Here is a 24,530-nt window from a genome sequence, read left to right on the forward strand (position 1 = left end):
GTTAAGATCCCATTGTTAAGAGCCCACTGTCTGCTCTCAGGCTTCTTTCTGATGAAAACTGATAACTCTGCCAAATGCTCGTCTTTGTGTATGTTTGTTAGATCGTGTCTGTTATGCTATAACGTGCTACGTTGTAAATGGGATCTAACTGTATTACACCTGTGTATTGTGATGAAACTTTGATAGGTGAAAACTAAAAGTTTTGAAACCAATTTTTGTAGCTGGCTTTGTGTTGCTGTTTGACTGCTATGTTTGCAGATGGTGTTACGATATGGGAAGCTCAGGAAAGGGCAGATTGATAATGAATATTGATAATACAGTCACCGATACTTGCGTCCTGCTTGGAGATTTGCTACCTGTATCGCCTTTTTCTCCTCCCCATTTTCCAAGGGGTGGCTGGTGGAGGTAGATGAGGTGTGATGCTGGCCTCCTCTGCTTTTAGGCTTGGGTCGTGGTGCGTTCTGCTGTTGATACTCAGAGACCCGGTGTTCTGGGAAAAAAGCTGACGTGTGAAAGAAAGGTTAAGTCCATTTCAGAAGGAGTATGTCCTGTTCCATGGATAATTTGTATAGCCTTGAGCAGGGGTGCATGTGTATCAGGGAAGAGGAGCTTTGACGGAAGCATGTTCTGCCACTGTATTCATTCCTTGGTTTGATTAAGGAAGCAGACTAGTAACTGGTTTTAGAGAAATGAAGTACTTCAACAGTTGCTTAAATTAGCCTCGCTAAAATATTTGCTTTAGTGCAGCAAACAAATTAAAAATGCAGTAAAAAATGATACCTAAAGATACATGTTAAAGATGATTTTTATGAATTCAGCAGAAGAATATTAATAGCAGAAAGCTGTAATTAAAAACACTACCAGGTGACTGTCTGGTTAAGGCTGGATCTCTCTCAACCTTCAGGTGTTAAAATGCATTTCAAAAAGGTCTCATTGTACCTCTAGGTGTGAACCTTAGTGTGAAAATAAATTCATTGCCAGACAAACATCACCTCAGGAAAGAGTCTTTTTATCTAGTCACTAATACTAAACTCTAGGTAATCTCCTTGTATCTATATTTATAATGTTTCACCCTATCTGTGGGCAAATTAAATCATAAATTTAGCCTGATTTTGCTATTCAGTGATCACTTAGGACTGGCCATATGTAGCAGGACCAGACTGCTTCACCTGGAAGAAATTCCCTCTTCTACAGGTTCTTGCTGGTGACTGCTTCCTCTTGAATCTTCTTTCTTCTTTTTTCTGGTAGGCTTTGGAGGCAAAAAGATGCAGCTTTTAAAGCATAACTCATTTTTACACAGCAATCTAAAGTCTGTTACAAACTCTGCTGAGATCTTTGCTGTTTTGTCTTAGTGTTCTGACACTCTGGTTTGTTTTTTCACACCTATGTATGGACTTACCATTTGGGAGCTGTTGTTTTGCTCTTTATTTGTCCACCTTGCAGGAATTCTGGTCAGGGACCAAGACCCTGGCGTGCTGAGCAAAGCTAAAAGGCAAGAGGGCAGGTTTGATTTTTATCTTCAGTGAAGGAGGTATTTCTGAGCAGTGTTACCTGTCATCAGGAAGAGCTGCGGATGAAAGGTAGGGCACCTGTTGCCTCATGGAGGGCACTCTCTTCAGCCGTCTTTGGCACCTGTAACCTACTGAAACTGGCATCGTGTCTTCTGGTGGGCAGTGCGTCAAACTAGCAGATGGGCTAGAGCAGAATCGTGCCAGAAAACAGTTTGTGCATCAAGTTTTAAATATTAGAGGCCTGGCCTCCCATCTGAGAGTGCGGCAAGAGCAGACCATGCGTAGCTTTTCTGCCTGGGGTTAAAGGATATGTCGTACCTATTCCAGCTTAGAGTAATTAACTTTGAAAGTCAAATTCCCGTTGCTGTAGAATACAAAACTTTGGCTCTAGTGAATCATGAAGGCTTCCCAGAAAGATGAGTAAGCAGTACAGTGAAATTTCCTAGCAGTACTGTGTTCTTAACTTGGAGGCATTTGCAGTTATCTGCAAAACAGTTGAGCACAATTTTCCACTGAAAACCGTTTACTTGCATCTTGTGGAAGATGTTTCACAAGCACAGCAGAGGGCCGTGTGTATGTAATTGGTATCATAAAACTCTAAATTCATAGAGATACCTCGAAGAAGAGTCTAGAAACAATATTCCTAAACACTGCTTAGAGTGTTTATGAATAAATGCTCTTCTCTTTATGTGAATAAACACTTCTCTGAGAAGAGGGTCCATCCAGGAAGCACTGATGCGTTGTCATACACTTGAAGCACTGAGTGTTTCAGTTCTTGGGGAAATCCTGAATATTGGGAAGCGGGCTGGGAGGAAGGATAGCAGGGAAGCCACATGCTTTGCTCTCCTTGAAATCTTTGCCTTAGTACTCTCCGTAGGATGAGGATGTATTTGAAGTTCTGTGTTAACTAGCAGATGCTACTTCTGATTTATTTGTTTACATTTTGCTTTTAGAAACTATAATCCTGCAACTTGGATTATTTTCTATTGTTAGATACTCTGAGTGAGGCTTCCCCCCCGTTTCTCAGCCGCTGAATTTAACGGCTCCTGGCTTGACTTTAGATGGGGTCAGAATTTTTCCAGCTTTTTTATAGGCTGCCTGTAACACTGAAGTGTGGTATTTTCAAGGTTAGGTTTTATTTCTGCAAAAACTAAGCTGACAATATCACTCTCAGGATTAGTTATCCAATGAAACAAGGCAAAAACTAAATGCTAGCAACCCAAGAACTCCTGAAAATAGTTTTGTTCGTGTTTCCAAAACAAATACATCCTCAAAATACCCGGCAGTGGCAAAGACAGCAGCTGCGGACAGGAGCAGGGATGTTTTTCCAAACTGCCAAATCAATGCTGTTTTCTTTTCCACTGTGTAAACTTTGTCAACAAAACTGGTTCTGTGAGAGCCATTGAAAATATTTCACCATATTCCAAATGTGACTGCCACAAATTAACTGCTAAAACTACAACAAGCACGTTTGAACTGGCAAAGAGAATTGGCACGCTTCTTTGTCAGACTGCATGCAATTGTGCGGAGTGGTTGTAGGAAATGGCAGTTCATCCAGAAACGCTCTTTTGTTACCATGTCATATTAACATTTATAAAGCTCCCTTAATTAAGGTTGTGGCACTCGGCAACAAAACGGATGAGACTCACGATAAAAGAGGATGATAAGGCCATAACTGCTGTGCCTGGATTAAACTAGGGAATTCTGGACATGGGGTAACGTGAGGTAGGTTATTGTGTAGGCAGTGTGGCATCGTCTTTGCCATTATTTCAGAGTGCATTTTAAATTTCTGTACTTTTCAGTGGCATGGTAGCTGTGATTGTGGGATGAAGGAGAGGAAGAGAAAATAAAGGTGTGCCCTTCGCAAATGTTTTATTAGACTTTTCTTGGCACAAGGTGGAAATGGCCACAGCCCCTGCACAGATTCACCTTGCACCAGTCTTCCCAGCTAGCAATTATGCAGACAATGGTTTCGACTGTGTGCATACATTAACACCTCTTCCCCCAAATGTAAGGAAGCTGTGCATCTCTTGTTGATAAAAGCAACACAAACTGTAAGCTGGGAACTCTCGCATTTGTTATGCTATTTTAAGATCCCGTTTGCAAACATAATCTCGCCATGTAGTGCTCCTGGTACTCTGTGTGTACTTAGACGCCATCAGAGACTTCCTGCACATCAGCATTGCTCTCCTGCAGGGTCTCTGCTTACTGTCCTGCAGTCTAGCACTTAACTGATTGTAATATTATAAATAGCCATGTGCTACCACACAGAACGAGGCTAGCACATGGCTAATTACGAGTATACAGTAATTAACTATGAGCTAAACTCGCAGGAGAGTATGTGGTGGTGGTCTATGAGGTATGTAATCAGACTGTTTGTTAAACCTTGGGAGCCTTTCCAGTCTGTTAAGTAACTATACATAGTAATGAGACCATTTTTTAAAAACCATTTATGTATATTTATGGACAAAAAATAGTCTGCCTTATATCTGAGCTGTGGTTAAAATATTGCTGCCTGTTATAGGAAGGGTCAATTAAAATGATGCAACAAAAGGTCCGTATGCAACTTCTGCTTACCCGTATGTATACGATTGAGCTTTATAAGAATTGTAGAGTATTATCCATTGTGTGTGTTATGCCTCGTTTCTTGCATGCGTAGTAAAAATGGTAATACCATTTCTCCTTCTGCGTATTTGAAAGTCGTGATTTCATTTTCTGGAGCATCTGTTTCTGTATCTTGTTGAGCTTTGTCTGATTTCTCTTTTGCTTCACATTGTAACATTTTGCAGTTAGGTTTGGTTTTATTTTTCTTCGGGATATTCTTTCAGTATTATTCCAAAAAGCATCCACATGGTTATAGTGTAAGAACCATGGGGGTTAGGCCCTTTTGCTGGGCTACCTCCCGTTAATTGCTCTTCTTCATTACCCTGACAGCTGTTACTGTCTGTTCCAGATTACATGAATGAGGCCTCTCTTTATAAAATGTCAAGATGTCTGCAGGGAAGTTAGATCAGACTCTTTGAAATAAATTTAAATTTGATACTTCTCTGTACCTATCAAGCCTCTGTTAAGTAATCTGGAATTAAAATACATTTTCTTATACACAGGTTCCTTTCTCATCTGTGTCAGTAAGAGAGCACATCTCATTCTGTTTGGGTAATGTGACATTATTGAGTACAGTGAAAACACATGGGATGTGTTCTTTTAGACTAATGTCTGCAGCTATTAACACACAGTCTACGTGTAACATAAAAAAGATAAAGCCCAGAGCACCTTTGCCTTAATTCCCATTTCAGTACAAGGAAATGGTAAGAAGGAGGTTTATCAAAATTTCCTTCCTGCTTGGAAGAATAGTTTTGAATTGTGTTCTGAATGTGACTGTTACTCACCTGAGTCCATGGATAGTTCACACCTTCCAGACCTACTGCTTTCGAAGAGCTTCATTTTATCTTAACACGCAATTAGCCCAAAACCAGTGATATCAGGGTGTCAAGCTTGAAGGCACACAGCTACAAGTGTCTGTGCTGCTCCTTCAACCCAGAGACTGTGCAGAGTTGAAGGAAGATGGCAGCTGGAGTCTGTTCGTTGTAAAAAAAATATATATATATATATATTTATGCCCTGACCATCAAAAAATGTAAGCTTGGATGGTTATGTTAGATCCAAGTTTACTTGATTTTTATTATGCGGATAAAAGTAGTCCATTTTTGTGTGTGCTGACAGTTGAAGTGTTTCACACCTGGACTGTTGTTGGTATTTGATCATTATAAGAAGTTTGAAAGGGACACTTATTTCATAGGAACTGTATTCTTTTTAGTTTTTCTCGCAGTGATGATTCTAAAAGATGATTTAGTCTCATTAAATTTTAATCCCAGCATAGCTCCGTGTAGCCTCAGTAGTATCAGAGAGAACTGATAGTTCTCTCAGGGTCAGAAGAAAATAGAATCGCATTGTCTGTGCAGCGAGGTTCTGTCTCCTGGGCTGTAATTGGCACATGTGGTCAATTATTGTTTTGAAATTTCTGCTTGCACTAAGAGGCACAATCCCTCATCTCCCCTTTTAGGCAGGTGATGGCTCTGCTACCCCTAACTTAGGCCAGTGTCTAAATAATGTCAGAATAGAAATCAAGGTTCTGGGGCCAAATTAATTTGTAATAGAGGAAAACTGGCAATCCTGTCTAGAGGCATAATGTAGGTCATAACTTTTAAGTGGTGTCTTTGTCACGACAGTGGATTGACGGGAGCCAAATACAGAGGTTATCCAATTGACTGGCATGACTTAAACATAGTCTATTATAATGGGATACCTCATTGTGGTGCCGACGTGCAATGGGGACATCCTGCTTACTGCTTAATTACCATGGAGAGGGAGTTCTGAAAGTGTGGGTTCAAATTGCTGCTCTACTTGTTGATCACAGCTTCTGTGGTATTGGGTTTGTTTTTTAACTCGGCAAGTCTTTGACTTTTAAAAGCTGGAATTCAGACAAAATGTGGTGTCATATATTTTACTGAACACCTTATACAATGTTAGCTTCCTCTTTGCAATTATATTTTGTTGCATACAGCTTGATCCATCTCTTTCTCATTTTGCAGCTTCCCCTCATACTGATGTTCCTGTAGAAGATGATGCAGTGCATGTAATTAAAGTGGTAATGTGGAGATCTGATTCCTAAGCTGTTAACTTGTATGCAGTGCTTTCTCTTAATTATCTATCCTTATTTTCAGTATTGAGTATGTATTGCATGCTTGTGGCTTTTTTTAACATCTTGATATACTTTCCCTGCTAGGGTGTATGCTTGGTACTTCCACGACTCATAGTGTTTCCCTGACTTGATTTTTTCCTTTCCTTGATTTCTGCCCTGAATGGTTACATAAGGAAAATCAGACTATGAACTTAAACATGTCTGATCTGTAGAATTTCTGGAAAATAGCATCTTTAATAATTCCTGAAAGAATCTGTGTTGTATGAAAGTGCGTTGCCAAACAACTTTTTTTCTTATCTACTTAGAAAAATCGTATTTCAGATGGCATGGTATAAGGGAGGTGGGAAAAAGGGGATTTAATCCTCTTTGAATTTATTGAATTTATCTTATGCTTTTGTTTAGGAACTGTTGTTTCTCTAAAACAAGTGCCTAGTATTTTATAATGCTAAGTTTGTTTATTTCTCAATAGGAATATCTTGAAAATGGGCCCTTATTTTCTGAACTGAAATTTTACCAGAGGGCTGCAAAACAAGAGCAGAGTAAGTAATATATCAACAAAATAAAAACCACTGAATTCTGACTCAGGTAGATTTAAGGACTAATTTGGGTTTCATTTCTTCTGAGAAGAGCTAATGCTTTAGAGCTTGATAACCAACTCACTTCACATACAGCTGGTGCTGTAATAGCTTTAGTTTGCTGTAATTTTCTTTATTTGGATGTCATCCTTGTTGTTTCTGATCAGAAGAATGACACTTGTTAGGTGCACACTTCAAAGTGCACAGCAATGTATGGACTACAGAGAGAAGTCAGCCTTAAAACAGAGGTACTACACGGGCTGATTTGCAACTATACTTCTGCTAGTAACTATGCTCGTGTACAAAATTAAGAATGTGTGTAATCATCACAGGATTTAGTAGTAATCAAGGCACTTGATTCTGCAGACAATTTAGTATGGATGTGATTTAATTCTGGGAACTGTCATAAAGACTTCAGGTGACTTAGATGGCTGGTAGACATAAGCACTTGTGATAGCTGAAGTACTCTGTATGAAATAAAGTAGAGCTTCCAAAGGCTTTATTTCGTCAGCTATTGATAACTTTGTATCTGCCTTTGTATGGAAGAAAATGTCAAATTACTAGAACAAAAAATGCTTCTTGTTTTGGAGAACGTAGAGAACTTCAGTATAAATCTACAATCCTTTGTTTGGTACAGTAACTGCCAAATAAGTTATGCTTGCTTTACTGTTTTGTTCAAAGTCTTGGCTTGGTGGCTAAAAAATAGACTAATTCCTGAAATTCTCTAGTTAACCCAATGTTATATTTTCTGTATTATTATTGCAGTAAGAAAATGGATGAATCTCAAAAAAATAAGATGTTTAGGAATTCCAGTGTTCTGGGGATCAGGCTTGACTGAGTACAAGGGAAAAAGGTAATAAGATGAATTGTAATTAAGCTTGAAATTGACTGAAGATCCCTTTTCAACAAAATGGAGCTACCTCCTTTCAGCCTGACGCAAATTTGTAGCTTTGTCTTTAAAGTTTCCTTCCACTTGTGTATTTCTGGATAGCTATAGATTCATGGTCATGGAGAGACTGGGGGAAGACCTTCAAAGAATCTTTAAAGATTGTGGAAGTAGATTTAAGAAGGAGACTGTTCTGCAACTTGGAGCACGAATGGTATGTATGCAGAGAGAAAACTGTCTCACAGTTCATGAATTCAATAAGATCATCATTCTTAAAAGATAAAGTTTATTTAGTTAGCTTTTGAATTTAGAATTGAACACATGCAAGTTCTATGCATTTTCTTGTTTTTCATCCTTTATAAAATGAATGTTAAGTGCAAAATCGAGACCCTCTGCAAACTGGAAGTTGGTAGGCTCAAACCCAACTTTTTCTAATTGGTTAAAACATAGACCATACACTTCAAAACATGTGTCTGGACTGAGGATGTGCCAGGATTGTCCTTTGTTTTAGTTGACAGGTGCACATGTTGTTTATTTCCAATAACAGAGCTGTTGTGGTACCTCAGCACAGAGCTGAAGAAAGATGATAATGAGAAAGGGGCAATGATGTGAAATGTGGGCCGTGTAATAATTGACAGGATCAAATATATTACAAACCATCAGGGCTGATTGTGTGCTCTTCTAAAGAGCTCGGTGTTCTTAGCAGTTCCTCCTATGTTTATAAAGTGCTTGTTTGGCTTTGTAATCATAGAAGCTGGGACTCATATGGTAGTTAGATGGGGGTACTCATGGCACGGTACGACTATTTAAGATTTGCTGTCAGCAGTGTGCATGGTGGGAACAGGCTTTGTGGAAAGAGTGGGCAGTCCTTGTGCTCTAACTCAAAACAAATGTTATCTCAGTTTGTGTAGCCCTTGAGCTCACTGCAGAAGTGAGAAATATTTGGTGGTAGGGTTAAGGTGAAGAAGTGGAGATGATGATGATGCTTGTTTTCTTTTTCTGTTTTAATCCTTCCTAGCTGGATACTCTGGAATATATACATGAAAATGAGTATGTTCATGGTGACATTAAAGCAGCAAATCTGCTTTTGGGCTACACCAATCCACATGAGGTAAGCATGTTTACTTACCTACACTGTTACATGAATATGTTCCTAAGTGTTTAATAGTTTGTTACTCGTATTCTGTGTTAACAATTCATGTATTAATAAAAGAGAGGTTTGGGCATGAATATTCGCATCCTCTCATGACAAATCCAGTAGTGTCTCTGTGGAGCCTTGTTTGAGAAAGAATAAAATTCTGCTGCTGCTTTTAGGGCTCTGTTAACTGGAGTAGTAGTAAGGGACAAGTAAACTAATCAGCAGGGTAAGTTAGAGGACGTAATTCCTGTTCTAGATTATGCTAGTGAAAGTATAGTATTAGAGTTCAAGGATGTGGCCCTTGTATTTTCATTTTTAGGATGTTCTAGCTTTCTATAATCGTCATGAATTGTGATTCCATACCACTAACTGTTATGTCCTGCTTATTGTACTGCATATAGCAGATGAGTAGCATTAAGGTTGCTGCTGTCTAATACCCTAAAGCTAGGCTTGAAATTGAAGCATTTCAGTAAAACATTGTAAAACAAACCTTTTGATCTCGTCATACTCAGCATGGTTGTACCACATCTTTTTTTTTTTCTTAATACATTTTAAGTATGCCTTTTTCATAAGGGGAAAAAATCTAATTTCACTTAAATGTAATTAGCTGTCAGCAATACTTCTCTTTTTTTTTTTATATATATTTTTCTACCACAGTGATGAAGAAACAGATATTACAAAACAGCTCGCTGCCATTAAAGGTCGAACCGTTAAACTTTATCTACTTTCCTACAAGTTTCAAGTTAAATGGTTGATTCAAAATTAACTTTCCAGCTTTCTAAAATACATAGTTTAAGAACTATCACAACTGTTTAAAACTGCTGTCTTTTTAGACAGTGGTAGCAGCCAGTACATAATCTCAGTTTATGATGTTTACCAGCCTGCTGTATCCAAGAAGAAGCCTATTTAGAGGCAAAATGATCTGCTACCCAATTCCATTAACATAACTCAAATGACTTTTTTTTTTTTTTTTTGTCTTGGCTATTGTGTGTTTTTATGACAACAAGATAAGTTGCTGTTTTTCACATTGAAATCATTTTGGAATTGTCCATTGATAGTAATCATAAAATTTTAAGACGTAGCTGACTTTGATCAGCTGCTTTTGAGTTAGCTAGGTTCTGGGGTGATCATCTGATTTGTTTCTCACATTGTCTGCATGAAGATTGCATACTAGTATTTAGTTTTCATGAGTAGCAAATTCATTGACAGATTAACGTAATTTTGATTTACTGGACAGAATTTTAAGGTGGAAATGTAACTTAATAAATACAGAAAATATTAATAGATATTCCAACTTAAGTATCTTCTAGCTTGAAGTGTAAAAACGGTAAGTTACTGCTGAGATTTTTTGTTCCGAATTTTGTTATGGTAAAATGTGTTTTCCACTGAAGTGGTTCTGTAAAACAAAATAAATAAAATCACATTCCTATTTAGAATAGTTAAGAGGAAAAAATTTCTCATATTTGCTTTCATTAGTAAGATGTGCATTAAACTTGCATTTCTATTAGCCTAAGAAAACTGCGAGCTGTTCAGATATTATTAAATGAAGTGAGGTTGAATGGAAATAAACTCCCTAGTCACAGGCGCCTTCTGCAAGTGGCCACAGGTCTGCTGGTTTCACCGAAACCACGATAACTATACCATACCAGCCCAGAACCATGTTCACAGAGCTTGGAAGTGCAATGTGTTCATGTGTGCGTGTGATGATTATTTGTAAATGTGTTTTTAAGGAAATGTGTGCTGAATTGAGCTTACGCAGCAGCACAGATGGCTTAATGGGGACAGGTTTTGGGCAAACAAAAGCAAATTGGTTTGCCATATATCTTCAAACATGTATGCTCTGTGGGGCAGGAGAAGGAATAATCTCACCAACACCGCAGGTAAAATTTCAAGTTAGATGTTGTAATGTAATTCAATAAACCTGCCCCTGGAATTGTTGGCTGACGTGCTGTCTGCCCCGTACTTCTTTACCTGGGCACGCTACTCTGCAGGCATGTGCAGTCCTAGACAATATCCTCATGCAGACGTGGGCATTCAAAGTGTGTGTATGCTTGCACACGTGATTCTGCATTTGTTAGGTCTTAGCCATGTGCACGTGCCAATGATTTGGCTGTAATTCCTGTATGAAAGTCATTTCATCCTATTCCAAATTTTGTCCTGTTCCTATTGTAAGGCTTCATGGTGTTGTGACAATCTTTTCTATAAATCAAGCTGTCTTTATAACATGCTGGTAAGCTGAGGCTGTTATGTATTTACCAGAACAGTATTTAGAAGTTCTGTGGAGCACTACCACTGACTAAATATGACAACAATGTGGAATAACCTGACCCATATCTTCCAAACTGTTGTCAGAGATGCTGTATTTGGGAATCTTGTATCAATCTTAGAGACTTTAGAGAAAACCTCAAACACTATTACTGCTACAAAATGCTGGTGAAGCGTGTTTTTTATCCAACCTCTTTCTGATAAAATGGTAGATAGCTAGATAGCCTTGGTCTGGGTGGTTAAAACAATGGATCTGGGAGGTGAAGCTAGTTCAATTTTTAGAGAGTGGGCGCATCTAGCCAGTGGCAAACTCCAACTCAGGAAGAGCTGGGAGACCTCTGGCTCCTGGGGAAGTTAGTATAATAAAGCTGTCTGAGCTAACAATTCATCTGGTGAGTTTTTGTTATGAATTTTATGTTGGGGGGATTCTTGCTCTGTAGGATTTAGGATTTTAAGAGAAAATAAATTTGAAGTGTGCTGTCAGTTACAGAAATATTAGTTTTTAAATGGAACCCATAAATAATCTCCTTTTTATATATAAAAAGGAATGGAAATACAATTCAGATTTCTCTGTTTTGGTGAAGAGACAGAAATCTGTTCAAAAAAAGCGTATGTACCTTTAGCCTGACTTTGCTTCTGTTTATTTAGTGTCTGTTTGTGTGTCCTAGATGCAAATTTGCCACCGATGTCCTTCAGTTCCAGAAAAGATTACTTTTCTGTGTTAAACTTGCTGTTGTTACGCTGTCTCTCCTATAAATTAACCTAGTGAATTTACACCACTGTCAAAAAATATCATAGTCCCCTTGTTGAAATAACATGTGAAATCCATATTGCTATCCCTTACCTTGTGTGGCACGGCAGAGAAACAAATAAAGTAAAGGTCCTGTCACTCTGTGACCTCCAAATGATGTTTAGAAATGGTTAGAAGATCAGAATCAACTGACCTCAAAGAGCAGCTAGCTGCAGATCTATTCAATAGAAGGGAGCGAGGCCATTCAGCGAGTTACAGGTCAAAAGATCAATTCTCTAGTCAATATGTTTCTGAACATGGACCCAGCACAATGACTGACAGAATAGGAGTGATGTACTGAGGGAAGTACACAGCCCATGAATCTAGGAGAGGCCTGAAAGCAAACTTGAAGTGATCAGACCTATAAATTACAGAACAAGTGAAGCACTCTGTGTTGTGGCGAGCTGAAGATGATTTGGTGCGTGGTAGGAACTGTTTGTATGATAAAACAGAACAAGCGTTACTGGAGTAGACTCTAAAAGAGGAATATGAATCCACTAAACACATTGAAATTATGATACTGTTAAAAGGGACAAGTGGTCACGAGGGAAATGCTTAAAATTGGAATTTTTAATAAATGAAGTAAGGCTTGGAAGAATGCCTTTTCAAAACAATTCTTGTAGCTTTTCTTTTTTATGCAGTGGATGGGCAGATGTGTTGCAGACTCTCAAGACTCTACCAGAAGTCATGTATTTGCATTTTCAAGCTGTAAATTTTAAAATTAGATTTGCACCTCAGTTTTGCTTTTAAGTTTTTCTTAGACAGGATAGTTACAGAATAAAACTCCCAGACATGAATCATAGATGGTCTTGAAGGAAAAGGAAGAATAAAGAAACATTTCAAAATCTTAAATTTAAGACCAGCTTTCAGTGGAGCAGTGCAGAAGATATAAAGCTCATGCATTGATCGTACAGGAAAAAAACATGCATGAAAACAATTCCAACTCTAAGCTATTTTTCATTGTGAGATGAATCACTGTGATTCCTGCTTTTTAGTCCAGCATGACAAATTTGCTAAGGAGCAGGTGAACTGAGAAAAAATGAAATCTTTTCTGTTCCCCTTCCTGCCTTTTAGGAAGGATACAGTACCCAGGTATACAGAAACAGCTGAGCTTGACACACAGACGTTGGCTACTCCTCTGATTTGAGATGTAGCTTTGCAATGAGACGCCCTAAATTTTCTTTCATCACTCTTACTGCTACTTTTGGCGTAGCAGTAAGTTGCTCACACTGGTTTAATTTCTTCTTGTGGTTATGGCCCAGACATCTTGGATTTGAATTGATTTCAGCAGTGGAACTTGTCGCTCTGTTTCCTCTTGGCTTTAAAGAGGAAAAAAGACATGGAATGAAAACGCATGGGTACAGAAGAAAAGGAGAGCCAAGAACCTAGACTGGGCACCCCAGAAACAGCTTTAGACTTGGCCTGCATGGAGGGTTTGGCAGTGTCATTGAACCTTTTTGTGGCCAAATGGGTCTACAAAGGCAGCTGTTTCCTGGATAGGATTTGAAAAGTGGATTAAAATTAAGGATAGGTTCAAGCACAATTTCAGCATGTTATGGTGAGTGTGATGTATTCTTAAAATAAGGTATTTCACAACTATTTAGATTGGTGGAATTGACACTTAACTCCTTGAAGTCCAAAAGAGGTGTAGTCAGCTGGAAGGATGTCTTCGAATTGTTTAGTCTGAAGCTTGTACAAAGCCCCTGACATTACTGTTCTATTCTGTGGATTTAGTGTTAGTCCAGCCTGTGAGATGATGAGCCATTGCAAATATTTCCCTCTAAACAGATTCAGTCCTCTGAGTCTACTTGATGCTTGACTTCTTTTTATTTAAAACTTGCAATAAACACCATTCTAGTCAAAACATTCTTCCAACTTTACCTGCTACAACTTGGCAAGATTCAGACACATTTAACAAAGCATTGGAACCTTGTATAACGCGGCACTACGTTTATGTTTACAGCTTTGCCAATATAACTTCTGATTTCTCTGTGCACGTACATTTCTCTACCATTCTGTCTCCCTGTATTTTTTCTAGAGCCTCGTTCCATTCTGTGTATGTGTGCAACAGAGTAAAGCTGAGAAAAAAACAATGAGCCTTCCTCACTCCAAACCCTTTTCTTTAAGCAGGAGAACATGCTAGGCCCCAAATAGAGAAATTAACCAGGCTGAGGAGAGTTGGAAGTGGTCTTCTACAGGCACAGATGTTTGTCATTCCTCCTTCCTTGTTGTGTTGGGTTTTTTTCTGTCCTAATTGTTACACGTAAAACTTCCTATCCCAAGATGGATTTCAGTCCGAAGACCTGCTTTAGCCCATCTTTTTGAAGTGTAGGGTCCAGCTGAAGCTCACAGCTCTCTGGCCATCAGCAATCTGCATCATATTAGCTGGTATCTACTTAGTTATTTGCAGTGCATTGCACAAACTTAGTGATGGAGCCAGTGGGAAGAAACCATCCAAAGAAAATCTCTGTATTGTCAGCTGTTCAGCAATGAAGCTCCTGATATGTGTACTGCCAGATAAAGAATACACCATGAGAATCCAAAGCATGGGTCCTGTGGCTTCCCAAATTAGTGCAGCTATGTTATAACATACACAAGTTTAAGAATTTTGTGTGTCTAGCAGGTAGTGAGCACCTTACATCTAAAGCAGTGTGAGGGAGTCACACACAGAAAGGACAAGAAGACCACCAAATCTACAGCTGGTTGCTTGTGTACATAAATAATTACTTGTGCCTGTGTGGCTGTTTGCTTGAATAAGATGGCACGTTCATGTTTGCATGAAATTAAGTGCGAAGAGTTTAGAAATCTGGCTTCTAATCTATAACAAAATCTATTAATAACAGACCATGCTAGGCACTGCTGAGTCTAGTGCAAACTGGGATGCTTTTAAAAAACAAACAAACAAAAGCCGTGAATAAAATCAACAGAGATAAAATAAGAAAGTGCGGGGGTAGGAGTGTCTAATGTAACACAGCTAAAACCAGCTGTTCTAGGCTTCTGTCACTTGCACCTTCATCATCCTTGATATAATTTCTTGTTTGAAGTGTCTTATGTATCTTATTCTGCATGTTTTGTTTTCTTTTTATTTGCTTTGTTGTTACTATAAAAAGCATGCAGATGAAAATATTTGTTATTGAAACTCGTGCTAATGCTGACTTCATTTTTCTCAATATTCTTTAATATTTATCTTCTTTTCCCTCTCCCTATATTCCTAAAAATGCACACACACAAATTATTCAGCTACCCCTACCCACCAAGTTCTGAGCAAATTCAGAAGGGCACGCTGTGTTACACTATCAAAAAGTGACAACTAGCTATAAAAAACTATATATCTTTTTAATGATGAAAGGGCTATAATGAGAATTGATGAAATGAAATTAATGGTAATTTAAAATAATGTAGACGTTCAAATAACGATTGTGGCAAAGTTGTAGCAGGGCATTGCTGGTTTTGTGCAGGTTGAAAGGGGTTTCATTTTGCTGGGGGCTTTCCCTTGAGAGGCTACCAGCACTGTGTGATTATGGAAAAAACTCTGGCCTGAGAGCTGGAGCAGTGCTCCGTGGCTCAGCCAGAAGCACACTGAGCCATGGCACTCCTGCCCAGCTTCAGGAGCAAACTGCTGCACTCCCAGGTGTTGCCTGTGCAGGGCTTCAAGAAGTCATTGCTGCTTAGTTCCCATGTCTTACCTCCTTCAGTCGAGACAGGGTAATCTAAAACTACTTCCTGCTTTTAGGGTTGTTGTGTTTTTTTTCAGTAGAAATTCAAAATTGCTCTGCTGATACTACTACTGATGGATTTTTTAAGTATATCTGTTGCTGAAAAGCAGATCAAGGGTATGTAGTTACTAGGATGAGACCTGGTAACTTAATAACTAGGGTCAGGTTTAACTAGCAAGTTTTTGTGGCTACTCTCCTGCAGCCCACCAAGGCTGGGCTGCTGTCTGTCACCTTCTGTAGCATTCGCAGCCCAGGCAGCAGCAGAGAGCTGTCAGGGCTGCTTTTCTTAGGCTGTTTTCTTCTAATGGTTAAAATCTCATTTGAATTTAAGGCATAGCCTGGCTTTGTAAAGGTTCAAATCCCCCTCTGGATTTCATCCTGTTGTACCTGATCGGCCGTACATGCCAGCAATCGGTAGTCAAGCAAAATCCACAATGTGCTACATAGCCGGGGAAGAATACGTCTCCTGGCCTGCTCTCCTTCCCAGCCCACAAAGGAGGCAGAAGTCTCGCAAAACTTGGCATTATGGTACTTTAAATTAGTTCTCTCACACAGGCTGTGGGCTCAATTAGGACGGGTACCAGAGCATCAGGAATACGCAGGAGAGTAAACGCAGGAGAAAATCAAATTGGTGAACCCAGCAAAGTTTATGCCTTGTCCCAGATTTTCTCAATACGCGTACAGTCTTTAATCTTGTATCATGGTTTGTATAGTCTGTCAAGTGAAAAACATCGTCAGTAATCTTAAAAGCCATCAACCTGCAGGAAGCAAGCGCTGCATCCCAGCTTACACGCTCCAAATAAGCACAGATCCTGCAGCAGAAACAGTAAAACCAAGAGACCAGCCATCCCAGGATTTGAAGCTGCCTGGAGCACAAACAGGAATCAGTAATTCAACAGAATGTGCTACAAAATAACGTGTTGCGTTTTCTTGAGGGTTTTTTGTTTGTTTGTTTTTCCTCTACCAGGAGTGATGTAATTAAATTAAAAGTGAGTGCTAGAGGAGTTTATTGTAGACTTTTATAGGATAAACTATCTTTTAGCTGAAGAGAACAAAAACGAAGGTTAGAGTAAGAAAAAGTTTTTCTTTATAACTTGATTTGGTGGAAATGATCTCTGTGCTTTCAGGTGGTTCTGCTTCTGCCCCAGAGCTCAGTTCCATTGGCAGTGTAACAGCAGTCTGTAACATTTTTATTTTATTTTTCAGTGAAAGTACCATACTTGGATATTTATTTTACTTTTTTTTTTTTTTAAAGCAATTACCTAATGTGAGAACTGGTCAATGAAAGGGGTCAAAGGCCAGGTGGGAGTGTGAAAACGACAGAGTGAGAAAATAACCTATGGGGTATTATGGGGTGGACAGATTGTGATTAAATTCCAGCTGCTTTCAACAAGTTCCTGCTTGTCAGCTGCGCTGCGGTAATTGACCATGTGCATGTATTAAGTCCACCCCCGTTGGAGGGTAGAACATGTTAATCTGAACTTCACAGAGTGGACACGTGTCCTTAATCTAAATTCTGCAAGTGGCAGAACTGACACGGATGTGCTATGCTTAGAGAGAAACAGGAGCCAGATGACTTGTTCGGGGTTGTCTTGACAGGCAGCAGAGGAGCAGGAATTGTAATTCAGCTCGCCTGAGCCGCTCAGTTTTCAGTTTCAAACACCACGGAAGCGAGCGTGGCTGTAAGTTTTAAGTCATTTGATACCTTCACAGTGAAGTGCTACGACTGTCGAAGTGCATCTCCCAGTGCAGAGCCATTGCTATTTAGGTAGCTACAGCCAAGCACCTGGGAAAAAATCACCTGTGCCAGGATGGAAAGGTGGACGTGTGGCAGGATGCATTGGTGTGCTACCTCATACCCAGTGAGGGCTCTCTTTTTTTTTACACTTGCACACTGATTTACCTCTGGATTTGCTTCAGAGTAACTTGGAGTGAAGTTTGTGCCTTCTTCAAGTTTAGTTTAAATTCAGGAGTGATTTATTAGGTTTGCTTTCAAGGCTGGTTTGTTTTGCTTTGTTTTATTGTACTCACTCTGTTTAGATAGCTGCTGCCAGCACAAAGCTGCTGGCAGTGACATCCAAGAAGAGGAGACCACAGTCGGGTACTGCCCGCGGCCACGGCCCCGCTAGTGCTGGCATCCTGCGTGCTGGGGAGCTGCAGCCTCTCGCTGCTCCTGGCTCTCGTGTCCTGCTGCTGACATGGAGTTGTACAGTCTCAGCTGATGGGAGATCTGAGGAGGGGTGTGTGAGCGTGTTTTAAGTGAGGAGAGAAAGGGGTCCCATAAGCAGCACGAGGATACATAAAAGGCATATTGTGGTTTATGATGTCTAGATGCCCACCTGGAGAGCAGAGAGCTTAGGAACAAAATAAAAAGACTGAAATTGTGCTCGACTCTGGGATAAGATAAGAGTATGGTAGTGGAAGGATTTAAATGGGGAGGGCAGCTGTTATAGCCCCCAGTTGTACATATTTTATCCTAAGGCACCATTTGGTTTAATAAAATTTAGATCTAAGGCTGTCCTTAACCTATCAGTTTCTTAAGACTTAATTATAAAGGTTATACTTTCAAAGGACAAAAGCATTATTCATTTGTCTGTTCATGTCTTCCAGGTTTATCTTGCAGATTATGGACTTTCCTACAGATATTGTCCCAATGGGAACCACAAACAGTATCAGGAAAATCCTAGGAAGGGCCATAATGGGACAATAGAGTTTACCAGCATAGATGCCCACAAGGGAGTAGGTAGGTTTCTTTTTTGTATTTCAGAGGAGTGATTACAGCATGAGTAATCAGGCTGTGAGAGCTGATGTATACAATAGAAGTAGTCCTGGGGATTGCGTCAGGTTGATTGGGCCCTTGTGTGGTGACCTCCTCTTGTACCTGCGAATGCTTCTTCAGTGCTGCTGGGGAAGGGGGCAGCACGATTAAAACCCAAAGGCCACTGCACATTTGCTACTGGAAGGTGGACCAAGATGCCCTAAGAAAAGCTTGCCGATGAACTTAATTGGTTCACGTTGGGAGTACTGGTTTGTGTTCGCTGTCCTCTGCAGAGGCAGCACATGCTAATGCTGTGTTATCAAGGAAAAATGTTTCAGGTCTGCACTGTCCTTTAGGGAGAGCTGTGTCTGAGTGTCACCATCTGTGTTATAAGAGGATATTTCAAGATGACATTCCTTCTGCAAGGAGAGAAACCTTCTCGGAAGCCATAAAGTGTTAACTTTTTGAAATCTTTTTCCAGTAGCCTTTCATATATCTTACTTATTTAAACTCACTTTGATGGTATTGGAAACACATTTGCAGGTAAATTACATACATAGTCCTTTTATTGGATATTGATTGTACTGCCTTGCATTCCAAGGCAGACTTAATTCAACAATTCCCTAATTAGTTAAAGTCATAACCTATGTCTTGTATTCATTTACCATTAATTAAACCTTAGCTGTTTATTACACTGCAGTCCAAATCCAATAGCAGACCCACAGAGCCATGGAAAAGGGAATGGGAGGTCAATATCGAAAATATATGGTGCAAAGTCCCACTGATGGCTGCATTGTTCACAATCAATATGGTCAATGCAACACAACTTTCTTAGTTGCTATGTCAGCAAGACAAAAAGTCAATTCTAATGTTATGGTAGTGAAAAAATGGTGATTATTGAAAAACTTTGACTCTTGCTATGAAACAGTGTTTTTGTTAACTTTTCTTTCCCTTACTCCCCCCTCTCCACCCCAAGATCCTCTAAAACAAAAGGAATGGTTTGCTGTTGCCAGTTTGGCTCGGATCATAGTGTCACAAGTGATAACTGTAGAAATTTGTGCTTGTTAATAGCTGCTGAACTGTTACCTTAAACTAATACTTTCTAACGAGTTTTAGTTGGCACAAACAACTGTATATTATTGCTTTTTCTATTAAAAGGACCATTGACCATGTAATGTAGAGGGTCTTGATAATTTGCCGGCGCTGTTAAAACCTGCAATCGTTTAACTCTGGTCATTAGGAAAAATGAAATAAGACTGTCAAGTATTTGCTGCTAAGACAATTGCATGATTTCACCTGCAAAAAAACATTCAGTGGAGAAGAGGGCATCTGTTCCAGCCTCTTGTAGCCCGCCGAAGCATCCCGTGCATTTTCTGGAGTTCTGACACTGGCTTATTGTCCTGGCAGTGAGGGATGTTGCAGGTGCTAGCGTTTTATGTGGGCACTGTCTGAAGAATAGGTGGAGGCTGGAGACTTTGGGATTCAGCAGTCGGATGGTTACAGTAGCTAGCTTGTCTAGCAGACAGGTGTCTGTTGAGAAATCTATGATTCTAAGACAGGTAATTCTTTTTATTTGAAAAAATAGGAAAATTTAACAGACGTGGGAGACAAAGAGTGTGCACGTTCAACTGTAAGTTAAGCTTTTCTCTTTAGTAAGCTGCGGGGTTAGATTCCCCCCTCAAGTAGCTACAGCCACGGTGAAATTGCTGCAAGTTAAAGGACTCCAGAACACAAAATATTCAGCAAAGTAGCTGCCAGGAGGGGGGTTTCCCCCATCTTACACTTGAAAAATTTATGCTTGCTAATAGCTGCAAACAGAATATCTGCAGATTTTTCTGTTGTTCCTGCCAGAAAAGCCTGCAGAACACAATTTCAGATCTGGTATGTTGCAGAGAATCCAAACTGTGCATGTTGAATGCCTCAGCTCTGACTTTTATAACAGCCTGAATCCATTAAGGTCAAATTACCAGTTTCTCATTTGCAGCAGGTCTCTCAACATCCCGGGGAAAATCTGCATCTGCAGTGACTTCTGTCAGAGATTACACGGGCCCAGATGGCAAAATACAGTGACTGGTTTCCCACATCTCATCTCTTGTTGTGAGTTTCAGAGCTGCAGAGATGTTTTAGGATGCTAAAAATCTTCCAACAGTTTTGTAAGGGCTTCTCAACAATCTCCTGTACTCCTGACTTGTGACTGAGTCTCAGCACAGTCTCAAGTACAAAGTGAGACGAGGTGCTCTTCTGAAGTGTTTGAAGACTGCATCACTGTTGGCAAACTACAGCCACATAGGCAACCTTAATTCTACCCAAATTTTCAGCATGGAATATTATTTATTTTAATGCTCTTGGAATAGAGGTCAAATTTTTTTAAATGTTATTTTATATAAATGAGATCCTTTCCAGAGGGCGTTTTCCTGAGTTCATGTAGCAACATAAATATGTCTCAAACCTCAAAACCCCTATACAGTACCAGTTCTGTATTGAGCTAGACAAATGAGAACATTTTGACTTGCTCTGGTTTTCCTGGTGAAGTAGCTACCTGAATATATACAAGGATTTGTGGTACATGCTGAAACTTAAAATTATGAATTTGTTGCCTACAAAAGTGCCTCTTGGCAATGCTTGAGTATGATAACCTCCTTGCATAACGCCAATCACATGCAACCACTTCCCACTGATTTAAATCAAAACTGGAGTTTCCGTGGCTGAATCGAGAGATTAACCCAGCTGCATTCGTGTCTATTCCCCAAGCTCGCCGTGGAGCTCGTTGGTTGTAGAAGTTTTGCAGTCCACCGAGACCCTGAAAGTTTCACTTTTGGGTCTGTGCTCATCTGACAGCCTCCAGTGAGGGTCGAGGGGGATGTGAATTGCATCTGCAGCCGGGGCAGCTTGGTGTGGGCTGCTGGGGCTGCTGGCTGGGTGGGAACCGAAGGGGTCCCACGAGCTGGGAGAGGCTGGGAGCAGCTGCCCTGCCGTGTCCTGGCTCTTTGTGCTGGCTCGTCCTTCGTGTTGCAAGCTTTGCACAGCTCACACATGCCCCGTGGCAGGGCACCTGTTTGCAGGTATTCACCGCGACCTCGGTTACATCCTGCCCGTACCCACGGTTCATTTTGTGCCAGGCCAGGGCCCAGGCTGGGACTTTGCCATCCCACACCATCAGCTCTCCGTGTTCAGTGGCTGGGTCTCTTCGCAAACGTGTGGCCAGTAAGTGGCACCAAATAAGGCATCTTCTACAGGGCTTTTTTAGGTTAAAACCATTTTTAGCTTGATGCAAATTCCGTACGGCGCAACTGCATTGTTAGTTTTCACATAGTATTTTAGCGTATTCATTTTTAAAGACCATACTGTATAAACAGTATTACGTTTTTGTTTGTTGATTGATAATTAAAGAGAATTATATCTGCACCCAATGTACGTTTAAAAAATTGTTACATAGTTAGTGTTAAAATGTAATATTTGGATCAATGCCTCTTATGGATTTTTGTAGATTTTCTACTCACTGAGGCATGCAGTCAATACCTAATTTCTCTGGAGATATACTGCGCTTAACATATTGAGTTTTTTTTTAAATACTCTAGTCCTGTGCATTGAGTGTGTAAGACCAGTTTTAATTTGCTATCATTGATGAGCATAAAAGTATGAACTGTCTATGAATACCCTCCTGCATATATCTGTTTGCCGTAGATTTCGGGATAACTCTGCCCGTCCTTTTAACAAATGTTTCACGGTAACTATTAGTAGTTCTGCCATCTCTCGCGTTGGGTAGGGCACCTACCAAAATCCTTGCAGGACTGATACCGACATCTAAAATAGCAAAAGCTGCTTAAGACAGCAGGAGTGCCTTCTGACAGGCTCAGGGATAAGCAGAGCGTCTGAAGAAGTTTGCCTCAGTAAGGGCTACTTTGGCGGTTGGCAAATCCGTTTTCTCTGAGTGGCTCTCATTGAGACAAAGGTGTCTCAGTGTATTTTCATGTCCTGCCTCGGGGCAGGCAGCTGCAGCTATCTGTGATGCCACATTTCAGCCAGTTCTTTGTGCCCTTCACATGGGGTTATTGCAGCACACGTGCCTCAAGGTCCCCCCAGATGCTCGTGTGCTGTGTTTGTTCGGGGTGTGCAGGCATCGGGCTGATCGAGGAGCAAGCTCGGCAGTTCTTGCTCTCCTTTTCTCACTGGTCTGGCAGAACTGTTGCTGTTGATATTAACACAGCCCAGCGCTTGTCCATTTTCACTTTTCTTTTACATTCAAGGGATGACTGGAATACCTGCAGGCTTCATTTTGTGAGGAAGGATGTGCAGGAATATAAACACCTCTGCCTGGAAACAAATTCTTTCTGAGCCTGCATGGCTTCTAGAGAACTTCAGCTCTAAGTGGCTCTGGATCAAGAGGTTTATTTGGCGTCTGTCCATGTACAGTTAGGAGTCAGAGGGAGCCTGCTGCATTTTTTTGTCGGTCAAATGAATTATTGATTTGCTGCAATTTGGTATGTGCTTCCTGAAGACTGTGTGCAGGACAAACTGTAAATCCAAAAATAAAAGGAAAATATAACTGGTCTGGTGAAAAATGGGTGAAACTTTGCAGTGTAAAATAAATAAAAAGATGTTTTAGTTTCTGAATGTTGGATTAGAAATGTGTCTGCAGCAGAAGAGGGAGCAGAAGGTCATTCTAAGTGAAAGAAGAGTCAGGCTTTAGCAAGGAGAAGAGAAAAGATTGAATAGGTTCTTGAAACCACCTCTGCAAGCTTATCTGTCCTGCCAAGAATGGCCAGAAGTAGCAAAAATAAGATGAGCATCACTGTTGCCAGCACAGCTGATGAGCGTGGCTTGGAATTGGCTGTTTTCTTTAGTTTGGGTTTCTCATGCTCTACACCAGGAATTCAAATAGTTAGTGAACCCCACGGCTGCTTGTCAGCCCCTCACCTGTGTGATATATTTTTTCCACGCAGATGTAAAGGAGGAGTAAAGCTTCCCGTCCCCAGCCCCTGCCATGCGTTCTCCTTAGTGCAGCCTTGGGACCTCTTCCATCTGACCAGGTAGCCCACCTCTTGCCACCACCATTTGGTCTCCCTCTCAGACCTGATGGTGAAGTTCCCAACATCTTCCCACTACTTAAAACTTCTAAATCCCTGAGTCAGGACCCCAGCCCTCTTCAGCACCTCCCATCTCACCAGTCCTGCTTTTCATCCGCTCCCTGCCTGTGTGTAGAGGAGGATCCTGCCCACGCTCTCTTCTTGCAGCTGCAGCAGAGCATTAGGGACACCAGCAGTGCACGAGGAGCTAGGAGGCTCTGCAGTGAGGTCCTGTGCTCGTGAGCTCAGACGCGGCAGGGCAGAGCAGGAATGTTGCTGCATCTGTGGCTCCCGAGGCGAGTTAGGCATCCCGAGGCCGGGGCTGCTGTCCCCAGGTTTGGGACAGGGACCGTGGCTGGCACAGAGGAAGTTGCTCGTTGCCATGCCCCAGGTTGAGTTATCTGGAAGGGTTGTAGTCCAATTGTGGCAGTGCTGTGTTTGCACTGGATTTATTTTTCTTTCCAGCGTTGCATGGTGCTGGTTGCTGTCGGGGAGTGCTTGAGCAAAGCACCGAGCTGACGGGGCAGAACTGTACATGAGGCCAGGAGGGACTGCTCCCGGCCCCCACTGGCAGCCCTCCTGCCTGGGACTGGATCGCTCCCTATAGAATGGCCTGCAGGCATAAAAAGTCATTTCACTTCTTTCTTTTACTGTATTTACCTAACCTTTTTCCTGCAGCTATCCACTCAATTCAGTAATTCACTGTACTGCTGCAGCAAACTCCACGAGACTGGCCAGGATGCTGGGGAAGCGTTACCTCGTTGTTACGTCTTCTGGGCTCCTCCTTCCACCTGCCACTCATACTGGAACTGATTTTTGGCAAATCTTGTGTTTGTCTGCTTTTATCTTCTCACCTTCAAGTTAAAAAAATAAATAAATTGTACCACGCTTAGTTCATTTATTAAAACGTTAGGATGAGACATTTTTTAACATAATTATATTTCTCCATGGTCATGTTAATGCTCCTTTCCTTTATGGGCATTTGGATTAACGGCTCTGCTATAAGTTATGTTTGTTTGTGATTTAATATGAATTTGTGTGCTGTAATGCCGGTGAGAATTGGAGATTCCACTGCATGCAGACACAAAGCAAGCAACTAAAACAATCCTTTTTACGAAAAGCT

The 24,530-nt window shown here is 40.7% G+C and overlaps 1 protein-coding gene across 3 annotated transcripts in view; it reads left to right on the forward strand.

The window, feature by feature from the left end:
* Positions 1-24,530, forward strand: part of VRK2 (VRK serine/threonine kinase 2) — a 46,042-nt gene that overhangs the window by 4,390 nt on the left and 17,122 nt on the right. For all 3 annotated transcript variants that reach the window (XM_068675307.1, XM_068675306.1, XM_068675308.1), the window contains exons 2-7: positions 6,104-6,159; positions 6,683-6,752; positions 7,554-7,641; positions 7,780-7,888; positions 8,693-8,785; positions 18,194-18,326. In XM_068675307.1, coding sequence (XP_068531408.1) covers positions 6,104-6,159; positions 6,683-6,752; positions 7,554-7,641; positions 7,780-7,888; positions 8,693-8,785; positions 18,194-18,326 — 549 coding nt within the window. The remainder of the gene's footprint in view (positions 1-6,103; positions 6,160-6,682; positions 6,753-7,553; positions 7,642-7,779; positions 7,889-8,692; positions 8,786-18,193; positions 18,327-24,530) is intronic.

This window comes from Anas acuta, chromosome 3, assembly GCF_963932015.1.
Source record: "Anas acuta chromosome 3, bAnaAcu1.1, whole genome shotgun sequence".
Taxonomy (NCBI): Eukaryota; Metazoa; Chordata; class Aves; order Anseriformes; family Anatidae; genus Anas; species Anas acuta.